Source organism: Culex quinquefasciatus, chromosome 1, assembly GCF_015732765.1.
Source record: "Culex quinquefasciatus strain JHB chromosome 1, VPISU_Cqui_1.0_pri_paternal, whole genome shotgun sequence".
Taxonomy (NCBI): Eukaryota; Metazoa; Arthropoda; class Insecta; order Diptera; family Culicidae; genus Culex; species Culex quinquefasciatus.
In genome coordinates, this window is record NC_051861.1 from 23,611,356 (window position 1) to 23,625,424 (window position 14,069).

The window sequence follows — 14,069 nt, forward strand, 5'->3', positions numbered from 1 at the left end:
ATCGGCTAGTACCCCGGCTAGTGATCACTTTCTTTAAACGAGTGCGTGTGTGTTTGGCTTTTCCTTACTTTTCATCTGTCGGCCTCTCATTGACTCTTACCTATCTCATATCTATCACACTCTGTTTCTTCAATATCTACGAGTTACTATCCCTCTAAATCAATCCCGCATACTACCACATACTGTTTCTACTCCCAACCCAAATCCGAACAAACAAAAAAACAGGACAAGGAAAAGCACTGGGAGCAGGAGCTGAACCGGCTCAAGGCGATCCACGAGAGTCGGCTGCGGGCTGGCGCCCAAAAGGTCCACAAGCTGGAGCAACTGCTGATGATGCAGACGTTCCAGCTGCGGCAGGACAAAAAGCGCCTTCAGGAGGACATACTCCACAGCAAGGAGCAGCTCGAGGCCCAGAACAGCGAACTACGCCACCTGAAGCTCGCCGAGAAGGACTTTGCCGAGGAGATCCAGGTGCTGCGCCGGGTGGTGAGCGATCTGAAGGAACGCCTCGAGGAGAGCGAGTGGAGCCTGTGCCAGCGGAACGGCGAGGTGGCGCTCATGAAGACCCAGCTGAAGGAGGCGCAGGTGAGTAGGAGTGGTGGTGCGATGTTAAAACAGAGTTTTTTTTATTTTCAAATTAATTTTGTAGGCGGACGTGATTTCGAAGGATCAGGAAATACTGCAGCTTAAAACGGATCTAAAGCTGCAAAATATTGACGAAATAAGCATGAAAAAGTCTGAGGTGAGTGCAATTTTAGGTCACAGTCACTTTCTTATAACATAAAATTTATATGTCATCACCACGCTTTCGGCCGCCATCTTGGATTTAATAATTCTAAAATCACTTAAGCGCAGCTAAGTGGTCAAACTTGAGCTCAAAAATTAAAAATAAGTCAAGAAAAACTTTTTTTCTTGTCATTTGACTACTCGAAATATTTTTTTTATGAACATTTCACAACAAATAAATCGTAAGGATCGATAAATTAATACACCATAAAAAAAATAAAAAAGTTGAGATTTGCACGATTTTTGTCCCACAAACTTCTAGGAGTCATGAGGAAGGATTCCCGTAGTCAGATCGAGATTTAACATGGATTTTAAATTTCAGTGATAGTACCGCGGGGGTAGTTGAATAAGAACCACCCTTCTGTTCATCCGGGATGGAGTAATCGCCAAAAATTAGAGGTGGGCAAAAAATGAGCGAGCCGCTCAAAGAGCCGGTTCACTGAAAAGAGCGAACGAACCGTGGCTCAGAAAAAAAAGAACCGCGGTTCTTTTTAAACCTCGGTCTTTTGAAAGAACCGTTTGAAGATGGCATGATTTTTGTTATAAATATAATTTATTGAATTTCCAAAAAATAGTATTACATTTGTTTTTGAGAATTGAAAATGCAATTTCAAATATTTCAATGCTAATAAAAATTTATCTCAAAAGTAAATGAATATCTGAACAAAATGAAAAAAAAATCATTGTAGAACTGATTGTACACTAAAGTTTAAACAGAATACGAATTTGAGCATTTCAAATTGCATAATTTGTAAAATATTACCAAAAATCTACTGAATAGTTGAGAGATTTTTGAAAAAAAAAATAAACACTTTTGTCCGATTAAGCTTTAGCGTTTATACACAGTAAAAAAGTCATGGTAAAATTTCATCTAAAAAGGAGTACATCTTTTATGTCAGAAAAGGATTTAATTTTACCTCTAATTATGTGTAAATTTACATCTGGCAGACGCTAGGAAAAAAATATCTGTAATCCTAAAAAATATCAAACCAACGATAGTTATATCTAGCTTACTAAGTCCGCGCCCCAACCCGCACGGCCATCTCGCCGCTGTGAAAACTGAATGATCAAAGCCAATGTAGCTCTATGTGTTCCGTGCATTGTATATGTACCCTATATGCAGTAAATACAGTATACAATGTACGGAACACATATAGCTACATTGGCTTTGATCATTTAGTTTACACAGCGGCGAGATGGCCGTGCGGGTTGGGACGCGGACTTAGTAAGCTTGATATAACTATCGTCGGTTTGATATTTTTTTGGGATTGCAGATATTTTTTCCTAGCGTCTACCAGATGTAAATTTACACATTATTATTGGTAAAATTAAAGCTTTTTTCTGACATAAAAGATGTACTCCTTTTTAGATAAAATTTTACATTGATTTTTTTTTACTGTGTAGACTTTATCGATTAAATCAGAATGTAGAAAAGAGTTCACAGAATATTTTCTTCAAATAAAACATCAGAATTAGTTCAATTCTTGCAGAAATAAACGCAATTAAAAACAATTTTTCCAGCATCCTAGATTTAAGTTTGGATGCCATTCAATTACCCGAATGTTCAGGTTCGAGTAAAAATCTTGACAAAGAGACCACCAACACCTATGGTTTCCAAGGGCATCTTCTCGTTTTCATTTTTAATTTGTTTTATCAAATTATTCATAAATGTCCAATGTTAAGAAACTTTTAAAATCACACTATTCATAAAAAACCCTTCTATCCAAATTTTGAAAAAGAGCGAAAGAGCCGTTCAAAAGAGCGGTTCTTTTTAATGAGCGAACGAAAATGAGTGGCTCCTTAAAAAGAGCGGTTTTGTCCACCTCTACCAAAAATCTTTTTCGCCTTTGAACTTTCTTCACACGCGAAAGAGAGAGGAGGCGAAACACGCAAAATAAATCGCTCCGGAACTTTTCAATAAAAATCTATCATTCGAAGATCTTTCGTGAAACTCATTGTTAGAACTACTTTGGAGCCTAACGTTTCAAAAGGGCACAAAGCTATTGTAAACAAGAGTGTATCCCTTTCACTCCAATTACAGTTTAAATTAGGTGTGAGAGGGAAACACTATTGTTTACAAATGTGTTGTGCCCTTTTGTAATGGAAAGCACAATTTAGTTATGCGACCTGCTTTTAACAACTAAATACGCTCACATTTGTACGTGGTTTGACAAAGTCAAAGTGACGAACTGTCACTTTTACACGGGGCTTACGCACGCTATCAAACAAACGTTTGGTAGTGTGTGTGAACTCCGTGTAAAAGGGGTGTCTAACTAAAAAGTGACCCCGTTCATTTGGTGTCATACCATCGGGGTTTGAGTGTATAAGATTTTGCAGGACACCAACATACAGAAAAAAAATACCTCATGCTTCTTTCCTTTCAGATCAAAAAGGAGCTCGACTTCGACCTGGAGATCTCCCAGCTGAACCGCATCATCATCTTCAAGGACCAGATCATCGTGGTGATGAACAACGAAATTCAAAAGTTACGCAAGGAACTGTCGGACATTTCGATCATGCGAGGCTACGAAGGCGTTCCAGCGGGCCGATACTCCCGGTACAAGAAGAAGCTGGACTATGTGACGCAAAAGTTCGAAGAGTCCACCATGATCGATGGAAACAACAACAGTAAAACAGTAAAAAGTGTTTCCGAGGGTGTCGAAGGGGATGCCTTAAAGAGTAAAAAAGGTGGTGAGGGTGAGTTGAGCAGCAGCGAAATTATTCGCAACTATTTCAACAACAAGCTGGAACTGAACAAAAAGCTCTTTCTCAACACCCAAATCTGCAACTACTCGGACGAGGACAAGTCCAGCTTCATCGAGACGTACAACGCCAAAAAGCTGCCGGATATTACGCTCGATCTGAGCACGATCGGAAAGACGGCGACAACGGCGACGACGTTGCCAACTTCCGGCGAAGAGGTCAAAGACTCGTCGCTGAACGATAGCTACAAGGAGAGTTCGTCCGACGATGACTACAAGTCCATGACGCCCACGCGGGAGCAGGAAGAAGGAGATGAGGACGGAGAAACCGCGAAAAACTGTGATAAAGACCCGCCACAGGACAAGGATCGGACGGTCGGGCGGCTTCGGCAGGAACTGCAGGAGGCGCGGGCCGGATTCGAGCAGGAACGGCAAAAGTGGGCCGAAGAGAAGGAGAAGGTGCTGGTGTACCAGCGGCAACTGCAGCAAAACTACGTCGAGATGTGCAAGCGCACGGCCGCCCTCGAGGAGAGGCTCAAAAAGTTCGAGAAAGACTAACATGACCGGATTTGATAGGTTTCAGCAACGTGAGAGTTGCGCTGTAAGGTTAAGCATGAATCTTGCCTCTTCATTTTTTTGATACAGATAAATTTATTCGCCGAGTTTATAAGTGTTATTTCAGTGCGTTTAGACCGAATTATATTTTATAGACTAAGCTATTGCAACTTTGTATGGAATAAACGTTACAAACTTTAAAAATCGCCAAACTATTGTCATTTTAGTTTACTAATTCATATCCGAAAGCATTTTAGTTGTATGGTTAAAAAAATATATGGACAAAAGTCTTCTCAATTTAAATATCATCCAAATCGAAGTGATCTGAAATGTTTCCACGTGGTTTTGGGATATTTCCTAAAACGTTGGACGAAAAACGAAAACGAAAATTCAAAATCACAGCAACCTAGCTGCCAGCAGTTCGATTTTTCTTTACTTTAAATTTTCCTCTTTTGGCAGTTCGTCTCGTTCGTGAGCTAAAATTTATCTATTTTAAATTAAATTATTTATTCCAAGAATGGCCACCAACACCGGAGTGAGATTCGTACGAGAATTCCTCCGTGACAGCCCGTCTCGAGCGGTAGGTGAAAATGTTATCAAATGTGGCCTTTTTATGTCAAAATTCTTTCACGCAGGCTTACGCGGTGGTTCAACGCAGCTTCCAGCAAAAACCCCGGCGGATCCCGTCAAACAAGTTCCGCCCGCAAACGGCTCCCATTTGTCCGTCCAACCTTTCCCGGGCCGTCACCGCGCACAAACTTCTCGATGATGGATCATCCGGACCACGCCGTCGGCCAACGACCAGCGGGCGGCCGCTGAAGCCAACGCGAGTCCCCTCAAAACCCCACCACCGCCCTGAGGATGCCCGCCGCAAGGCACCCTCCGTGCCCGCCAGCTCGACAACCAGCTTGCGCAAACGGCCCCAGCAACGGCAAGTCAACAACAAGCCCCACCAGAAAAGCGGCAAGCCCCCAGTAAAACCCTGCAAGATATGTCACGAAGCCCATCCCGCCCCGTCCAACCGATGGCCAAATCTGCTGGCGAACGTTCCCCAGCCCAAAAACGAGTTCCACGCCCTCATCAGCAAAATAGAAACCATCCGAGCGGAACTGCGCGCCCAGTCCGGTGGCCACCTCCGAGACTCGCTGCAGCTAATCAACGAAATAAGGCAGCGTATGGATTTGCCCGCAAGCTTCCTGGACCGTCTGGAACCGGGCCAAACGCAACGGCTGCCGTCCCGAACGGAGCTCCGCAATCGGAAGTCCAGCAAATCGTTGCACTTTGAGGGAGGGCGGATCGCGGGGAAGGATTACGCGACCGCGTTAAGGAAGGACACGAAAAAGGCGGTTGGCAGTGTGACCAAGTTTAAGCTTAGTTGTGTGGGAAAACCGAGCCGGAAACAGATTGACGATGGTCCTCTGAGGAAACTGATGGTGCCATTGCTAGGGCGCAAAGAATTTTTGGAGAGGCGGGTTGTTTTTTAAGTGCTATGTAAATTATTAAATTATGAAATAAAAAAAACTTGTTTGATATTAACTTTTATGTTTGGTTTGTTTGTTTTTCTTTTTTTTATTCCCAGAAACATCAGATGTTGAGATTCTCTTAACAGCACAGAGTAACAGGGTTGCGATCTATTCGAACCCAAAAAACGAAGTTGACTTTATAGCTGTCGGCCACCATTGCTAGTACCAACCACTAGTGTCTTCCTTTTATCTACAAGGACTTCGCCGCCCTGGGCTCCTAAGTGTATGAAAGTATGGCACGGAGCGCCGGCGCCGAATACCCATATTTACACAAAGAATTTTAGAGCGCCCGCCGCGGGATTCGAACCGGCGACCTCTGGATTGTGAGTCCAGTGCGCGGTCCGATTGATCCACACGGACGGGACACCCAAACTCAATCCAATTCAACGAATCTCTCCTGCTATAAAACTTTGCGCAGTATGCCTGGCTGCTTGAATGCACTAAAACTAATGTTATTGGAAAAGTGACTAACCGACAAAACGTTTTTTATACATCATGAAACAAAATAGTAGTTTATGCAACAAGTTGCGAAAATTAGTATTTTTCAGCACGAATCGTACATTTATCTAACGAAGTTCACCGAAGGAAATGCATAAAAATAGTTTTTTTTTCAGAAGTCGTACAGTCATCCCACATATTCCAAACACCAAGCTTCCCATGCGCCAGTGCCAACGCACACCGCGGGTTTGGTTTTCTAGCTTCGGCACGAGCCTGAACCCATTGTGTGTTGGTATTTTGGTTCATCGTACCAGCGCACCACGACAATCTCGGCTCGTCGCCTCGGTTGTGTGTCTGGCACTCACCCGAGGCATGAACCCAGCGTGCCGTGGTACGCGCCGTGGTATTGAAACCGGTTTGTACCGCCAGCGCGTACCACGGCACGTACCTCGGCTCGTGCCGAGTGAAGCACCTTGGTTTATACGCTGGGTTCATGCCTCGGGTGAGTGCCAGACACACAACCGAGGCGACGAACCGAGAGTGTCGTGGTGCGCTGGTACGTTGAACCAAAATACCCTCGGCTCGAGAGAGTCGGGTACGGGTGTAAACCGAACAAAGCAGGCGCAACCCGCATAATCAAAAACCATCGGGGGAATAGTCCAAACTATATTACTACTAAAAGAGATGTAGTTACCACATACTTAACCATTATCATATAGTTACGGCACTATACAAAACCATAACGAAACTGATCGTCAAATGATGACGTTTTTATTGAAGTAAATCTAATGATTCTAACTATTTTTGAACTATTTGGGGTACAATAACCTTACACTAAACAGTTCGGATTGTTTAGACAACGTGACTCAACGAAAAAATGTACAAGTCCAAATAGTTCAAACAATTTATCAACTTTATTGAGAACAATATAGCAAAATTCCACAGATTTTAGATTTTTATAGTCAGAACCTGTAAGAACTAAAAACCTACTATAAATGCTATAGTAGAACACAATTGATGGCGGCCACATTTTTTCGATAAGTTTGTATAATCCAAATAATTTGTCAACTTACATGAAGTAAAATTACTATACACCATACTATTTTGAATTAAAAATTTCTATAAGTCCAAATAGTTCAAACAATATTTCAACAGTATGGAGTACAATTACAGTTTGTTATATAATCCAACTATATGTTAAACGATTGGTACAAAAATTTCAACTTTTATCAAGTAAATTGATCACAGTCGATTCCTCTGGATGATAGAGAACCTTCAACACCCCACTTCTCCTCAGATTATCAGAAAACTCCCCAAAAGAAGAAAAATGTTACGAGGGCTCATGAAATCGACTTTCACTATTTCAGAAAAAGTAGGCATGCTGTTCTTACCATACACCAAAAATATGTGTACCACATGGTGGACTATTACTGTTCACTATAAAATGAGTCAATTGTTTGGACTACTTGGACTTATCGAAAAATACTTGCCCCCGAGCTTGCTCCTTCTAACACAACATGTCACCAAAACCACTGAAAAACCACCAACAGATATAGATCAATCGGATAAGGCGGCAGCAGTTCGGCAGCAACGTAAATAACATCACATATAATGGCGGTAAACATTCACCAACTATCGATAGAACTTAAAAATCAAATTTGATTATATCCGAAGTAGTTATCACAACAATTGTAGGGTTCATTTTTGCGGTCTTTTTAAAGTGTCGGCAAAGTAGTGTCGGTAAAGTAGTTTTTCAGAAACTATATAGGGAATAGTCCATTTTTGGGCAATGACTATTTGACGTAAAATCCAAGTTTATAAAAATATTTACATATGTATGAAAACCTCATATAGTTTTCTGCCTAACAACTAATTTCTCATATAGTAAAATCGACCAAAACTATTTTGGGAATGGAATTAATGGTTTGATATATCGTACATATATAGTTGGGTTACAATTTAATGAATAGTAGAGACCATTTGATAAATAGTTGAGTAACTATTTGTCATAAAGTAGTTATATAGTTCATGACTATGCGGGAAAGCAAACCCGAGGGACAAGTGAACCGCGTGTACCGCACGGTGCAGGGAAGCTTGCCAAACACCCACAAATTCGGAACACTTTTGTGGCAATTTGTGAATAGGATGCAAAACTGATGCAAAATGCAACTTTTCTGTCGACCCTACTATTTTTAGGACCTTTATTTGGACATTCTCTTGCTATTTCACTAGTAAAAGTATTACTTTTTAAACAAAAACCTGCCTCTCAAGACTATTTTATCAAGAGCAGCAAAACACTGCCTGCACACAGCAAAACAAATCGCCTGTTCCATGATTGTGGGATGTTATTGTGCTTCCCACAATTGTGTAACACCTGAATTTAACTGATATTTTCACAAAATAGTTATCAGACCATTCATTAAACATTACTAAGCATGAGTTTTATTGGTTTCAGAGTGTGGAGTCATTATTTTGTCAAAAAATAAGTACTCCTGGAGAAAAAAAAAGTTTGTTTACATCGTAAGAAAAAAGTGTTTCGAATTTATGGATTTCAAGGGTCAAAGATATTTACCGAGTTAAATAATAACGGCGTACGCTGAAAATCAAGTTTTGCAGCGATTTTAAATGCTAATTTATTTGCAATTACAAAGACCTTTTGCTTGGAATTTAAAGTGAAACGGTTGTATTCCTTCTTGAATGCTTTCTGCGATCGATATAAGTGTCAAACTCCAAAACAATATCGAAAAGTTTTACCGTAAACCGGGTGACTTTGATAGATTTGAGATTTTTCCGCAAAATTAAGAGTACAATTAAAATTCGTACGGAATTGTTTAGAATCATACTGATCGTGATAGAGAAGTGTTCAAAGTACCTCAAAAAGAACTTTTCAAAAAATTTAGAAAAGTTTAAAAACTTAGTTTACTATAGTTAAGAAAATGTTGATGAAAGTCATTATTTTAAACTTCTCAACGGAAAACGGAATCGACGTAACACCTTATAATGTGGCCCTCTTAAACCTTGCGGTTTCGTCAACGGTTCCACAGGTGTGTATCGTTCTTTTTGCGACAAGACTCCGCCTCCCGGGTCTCCTAAGTGGGAAAGTATGGCACGGGGAGAGGGCACCGAATACCTATATTTACACTTAGAATTTTTGCGTCCGCCTCGGGATTCAAACCAGCGACCTCTGGATTGTGAGTCCAGTGCGCGGTCCGATTGATCCACACAGGCAGACACAAAAACTTCTCAAAGTGTCAAGATTTTTTCAATGAACACGATTTTGAATCGGAATACGGAATACATTTACGAATTCTTTGGACAATGTTCCACTAGGAGAAGGTTAAATAAGTTTGTGAATTATAAATAATATTTGTTTTTGAAACACAATTTAAAAAAATCTCCAAATGTATGGTCAATTTCAGTTGAACAAATTTCATGTAAAATATGGAAACTTGTGATTCGTGCTTCGAATTCAGTATAATATGCAATAATCAATAATTTCATAAACAAAACTAGTTTTAACAAATTTTAGCAATTTTACCTGAAATTTATGTGTATTTTGTTAAAAAGCTTATAAACTTAGTTAACTAAACATAAACATTGATTTTTATTTTCTTAAAAACTGTATCAGCTACTTTAGTGATGGAACATTTAACGTACGAATAATGTTTGAACATCTAAATTATGATTTTAACAAGAAAAACTATGACTATCAAAGTCACCCCGGAATTTAAACTAAGAATTTTAAACGTAACTATTTTTCTAAACACTGTTGAAAAACTTTTTTTTTTCCAAAATAGTGCATGGACTTTGTGTGGCCTATCCCAGTACATGTTTTAAAAATAATAATCTTGAGAAAACCCTTAACATTCGCCGTTTCTCACGTAATATTTCAAGCGAAAATTGAAAATAAACTAGACTGCAACATTTCAACTCATTCGAATACGCCCAAATGTATGTGACCCATTCATAATCCCCCCCCCCCCCCCCACTTTCCCCGTCACTCCCCACAAATGAAAATAAAAGTGAATTATCTTCTTTTTGCTTTGGACACTTCATTCGGCGGCGCAGGTTTGAACGAATCAAGTAAGATCAAGTTCATGGCGTTTCTTCCATTACGGTACCGTGTGTAACATTAACGGCACCTGAAGCAAACCACAAGAAACGGGCAATGTTATGACTGACTGGTTTGGGCGGTTACGAAATAAGATGGGGGTAAAAATAGAAATCACAATCTTGGTTTTTTTTCTCTTTCAAACGATGAATGAATTTGCACTTTTAAGGTGCATCCGCGTGTGCGTACAATTAAAATGTGAGAATCGCGTGGGGGAAGAAAACGCACGTGGTTATTTACACACCTGGAATGAGCCATTTTTCAAGTTATGGGAGGGGTTTCGCACATTAAGATGCGATAATGTGGCTGATTATTGTGTGTACAGCAGTAATTACTCGCTGCCTCAATGTAGAACTTTGTTGTGGTAGAGCGAAAAAAAATCTATTTGAACCGGAAATATTTTAATGGTGTATTTTAACGATATTTTTAGCAAATTTTTATGCATTACAGCTAAGGGTAGGACATGTTAGACACCCTTGGTTGTATCCTAAAACAAATTTGGCAATAGTTGTGGGTAATAAACAGGGCAAATATTTAAAAGTCCAAGTCATGTACACACCAAATTGACATTTTTTCGCACAGTACTGTGAAGAACATTACCATATTATTGCTTAATTAACTGTCAGGACAGTTCTAGCTTACTTTTTCAAAAGGTCCTATCAGTATAAGAAAACCATGGTGCATAGGACTTTTTGAGAGTTAAGAAAAATGACAATAATCAGTTACAGATACTCTTGTATTTATTATTTAAGATTTTCAACTTTTTTCCTTTCTTATCAAAGAAAGGTACACTCAACCCCCACTTCGTTTGACACTGTTTTAGTTTGTACCCCGTTGGTTGGTCAAAGACAAACTATACTGTCACTTTTTACGTTTGATAGTGTGCGTGAATTCCGTGTAAAGAGGTGTCAAACTAAGAAGTAACCCCGTTCGTTTGACAACAGTTGGTGTCAAACCATCGGGGATTTGCTTTTCGCTTGAACATCACTTCCCTTTTCATAATTACTTTCGCTTAAACTGCCAGAACTGTGGTCTCTCAGTTCCACAATCACAATTTCTTTTTTATGAGATCTTTTTTTATGTTGCATTGGTAAGCTGATGTGCTGAACCTCAATCAGTGAGATACAGAATTTTAGATTATAATTTTTGTTGAAGACTTGAAATATTTTTTCAACTAATCACATGACTTTTGTTAGCAAATAAGGTCGAAATTTCTAGCATACTTTTCAAAACAACCATAAGAAACAAAAGAAACTCCATAGGTTTCTTATGTAAATAGAACTTTTTGAAAAAGTACACGAGAATTGATATTTTTAAACCGTGTAAACAGAGTAATCTACGTGCGCATGTATTGCGTGTATGTACACGAAAAAGATTGAGGTTAAATTTTGTCCAACCAGCAAAATCAAATGATGCGCTGGTGTGTGTACGCGAAACGTCATAAAGCTCTATATACTAATGTTTGCATTTTATGAGCTAAAAACCTTCGAAATTTTCATCCAGATTGAGCATTTGATTTAATAATTATAACATTATCTGTAAAGTTAGTTCACAGTCCAGACCACAAACGAGCTTCTGCAACAAGTTTGGCCTTGATCTGATGTATCAATTAAATTTGATACTTTACTTTTTACCTTTCTTTACTTATGAGCAATTCCATGTCAAATAGGGAAACGGTTGTACCCGACCCTCTCCGATTCCAATGAAACTTTGTAGACATATTATTCTACGCTTATATAAGCCATTTTTGTATATATGGAGCCAGTTACACTCGATAATGACATTTGAGAAGGGCGTTAGTGTTTTAAATATTTTTGTATTTCGTAATTTAAATATTGCTGTATCTCGAAGCCGTTGCATCGTATCAAAAAATGGTCAAAGACAAACTTGTAGGAAATTTAAAGGGCTCCCCGAAAAAAAATACACTGAAAGAAAAAAACACTTCACTTTAATGAGATTTTTTGATTTTTAAGTTTAAAAGTCAAATTTGAGGGTGAGCCCGCGATTTTTTTTCGTTCAAAATTTTTGTGAAAATAGCCTAAGATGTTACAAAAAGACTCACGAAAAATGCAGGATGCAGCAACTCACCTAAAAAATACAAAAATCATTTACTAAAACTGTTTTTTTCAAAAGTGCTCTAAACATCAAAATTTTCAAAAACCGAACACGAGAGTCGATTCTCCAGACAATTTTACATAAAAGTCTCCATATTGTCCATTGTCCTAAGTCCAATCCTTGTAAAGTTACAGTGGTTTTAAAAATAAAAATGTTGAAAAAATAGGTTTTTTGATGGGTTTTCGCAATTTCTAAATGACAGACTTGATTTTTCAGTCCTGAAAATATTTTTACCGGAAAGCTCATCCAATTTCCCATAAGTTGTCTTTGAACACATTTCAATTGGATGTATCGGCTTACAGATATAAGCTAATTTACTACACTGAAAAAATATTATGTTTTCAGTTATGAGCAATGTATTTAGCTTATATCTGTAAGCCCATATATCCAATTGAATTGTGGTCAAAGGCCAACTTATGTGAAATTCGACGAGCTTTTCGGTAAAAATATTTTCGGAACTAAAAAATCAAGTCCGTCATATAGAAATTGCGAAAACCCATCAAAAAACCTATTTTTTCAACATTTTTATTTTTAAAACCACTATAACTTTACAAGGATTGGACTTAGGACAATGGACAATATGGAGACTTTTATGTAAAATTGTCTGGAGAATCGACTCTCGTGTTCGGTTTTTGAAAATTTTGATGTTTAGAGCACTTTTGAAAAAAACAGTTTTAGTAAATGATTTTTGTATTTTTAGGTGAGTTGCTCCATCCTGCATTTTTCGTGAGTCTTGTAACATCTTAGGCTATTTTCACAAACGTGAACGGCTCACCCTCAAATTTGACTTTTAAACTTAAAAATCAAAAAATCTCATTAAAGTGAAGTGTTTTTTTCTTTCAGTGTATTTTTTCAGGAAGCCCGTCAAATTTCCTACAAGTTTGTCTTTGACCACTTTTTGATACGATGCAACGGCTTCGAGATACAGCAATATTTAAATTACAAAATACAAAAATATTTAAAACACTTACGCCCTTCTCAAATGTCATTATCGAGTGTAACTGGCTCCATATATACAAAAATGGCTTATATAAGCGTAGAATAACATGTCTACAAAGTTTCATTGAAATCGGAGAAGGTCGAGAAAAAAGTACCTAAAAATTCCTGTTTTGGGCTGGAATTGCTCTTATAATTTTTATAGGATTTGATTTTGGCTTTGAAATCACTCCTTTCTTCGTAATTCATATATATTCGAAAAAAAATATCAAGAAAAACCTCAAAAAATCACTTAATTTTTGGCCCCAATGTAGCAAGTTATCAAGTTGAACGCGAGAAAGGATTGCGCGTACTGTTTTGAGACTCAAGATTTACAGTCTTTTGTGCAAGTGACCCTATCAATTGGGCCTTAAAGCTCTATATATTTATGATAAACAACGGTAAGAGGATAAGAGGCATGCAAATTTCTATATCTGGTAATTTTATTTTTCTAAAATATCACAAACTCAAAAATTAACTGTTCGAAATGTGATCCCATTAAACGAGACTTAAAAATAAAATAAAAACTCAGTTTTAAAGAAAATCGCAAAAATCTTTTTTTTTTGTATAAGGAAAAATCTTTGAGCTGTAATGATAAACCGAGCCGGCCTAGCTATCGTGGCCGTGAGGTTACGGATTTCGCCTTGTAAGCGGAAGGTGATGGGTTCGATTCCTGTCTGACTCGGCAAAGTCAGATCCCTTCAAAGAGTAAATCTGCCCACTGGGAGTCCTGACTAGAAGGGGATGGGTTTCGACTAGTGACGTAATGGATTACCAATCCAGAGGTCGTGAGTTCTATTCTCGACCGGGATGATGAAGTTTTAAAATACTGATAATTGTGGTAGATTTTTTTAAACGTTTCAT

General features: G+C 38.6%; 2 protein-coding genes across 6 annotated transcripts in view; both read left to right on the forward strand.

The window, feature by feature from the left end:
• LOC6031549 (leucine zipper putative tumor suppressor 2 homolog) overlaps positions 1-4,255 on the forward strand; it is a 66,236-nt gene extending 61,981 nt beyond the window's left edge. For all 5 annotated transcript variants that reach the window (XM_038249236.1, XM_038249232.1, XM_038249237.1 and 2 more), the window contains 3 exons: positions 226-585; positions 650-742; positions 3,171-4,255. In XM_038249236.1, coding sequence (XP_038105164.1) covers positions 226-585; positions 650-742; positions 3,171-4,046 — 1,329 coding nt within the window. In that variant the 3' untranslated portion in view covers positions 4,047-4,255. The remainder of the gene's footprint in view (positions 1-225; positions 586-649; positions 743-3,170) is intronic.
• A 207-nt stretch (positions 4,256-4,462) lies between these two features.
• Positions 4,463-5,527, forward strand: LOC6031550. Its single transcript, XM_001842282.2, has 2 exons — positions 4,463-4,623; positions 4,679-5,527. Exons 1-2 carry the CDS (start codon positions 4,561-4,563, stop codon positions 5,525-5,527), a joined length of 912 nt encoding a protein of 303 aa, XP_001842334.2. The 5' UTR covers positions 4,463-4,560.
• The last annotated feature ends 8,542 nt before the right edge of the window (positions 5,528-14,069 follow it).

Bases quoted from the DNA above. Each gene is read 5' to 3' on its own strand.
- LOC6031550 (XM_001842282.2), top strand. From the start codon at position 4,561: ATGGCCACCAACACCGGAGTGAGATTCGTACGAGAATTCCTCCGTGAC. The intron at 4,624-4,678 runs GTAGGTGAAAAT...TCTTTCACGCAG, and splicing joins GTGACAGCCCGTCTCGAGCG to GCTTACGCGGTGGTTCAACG.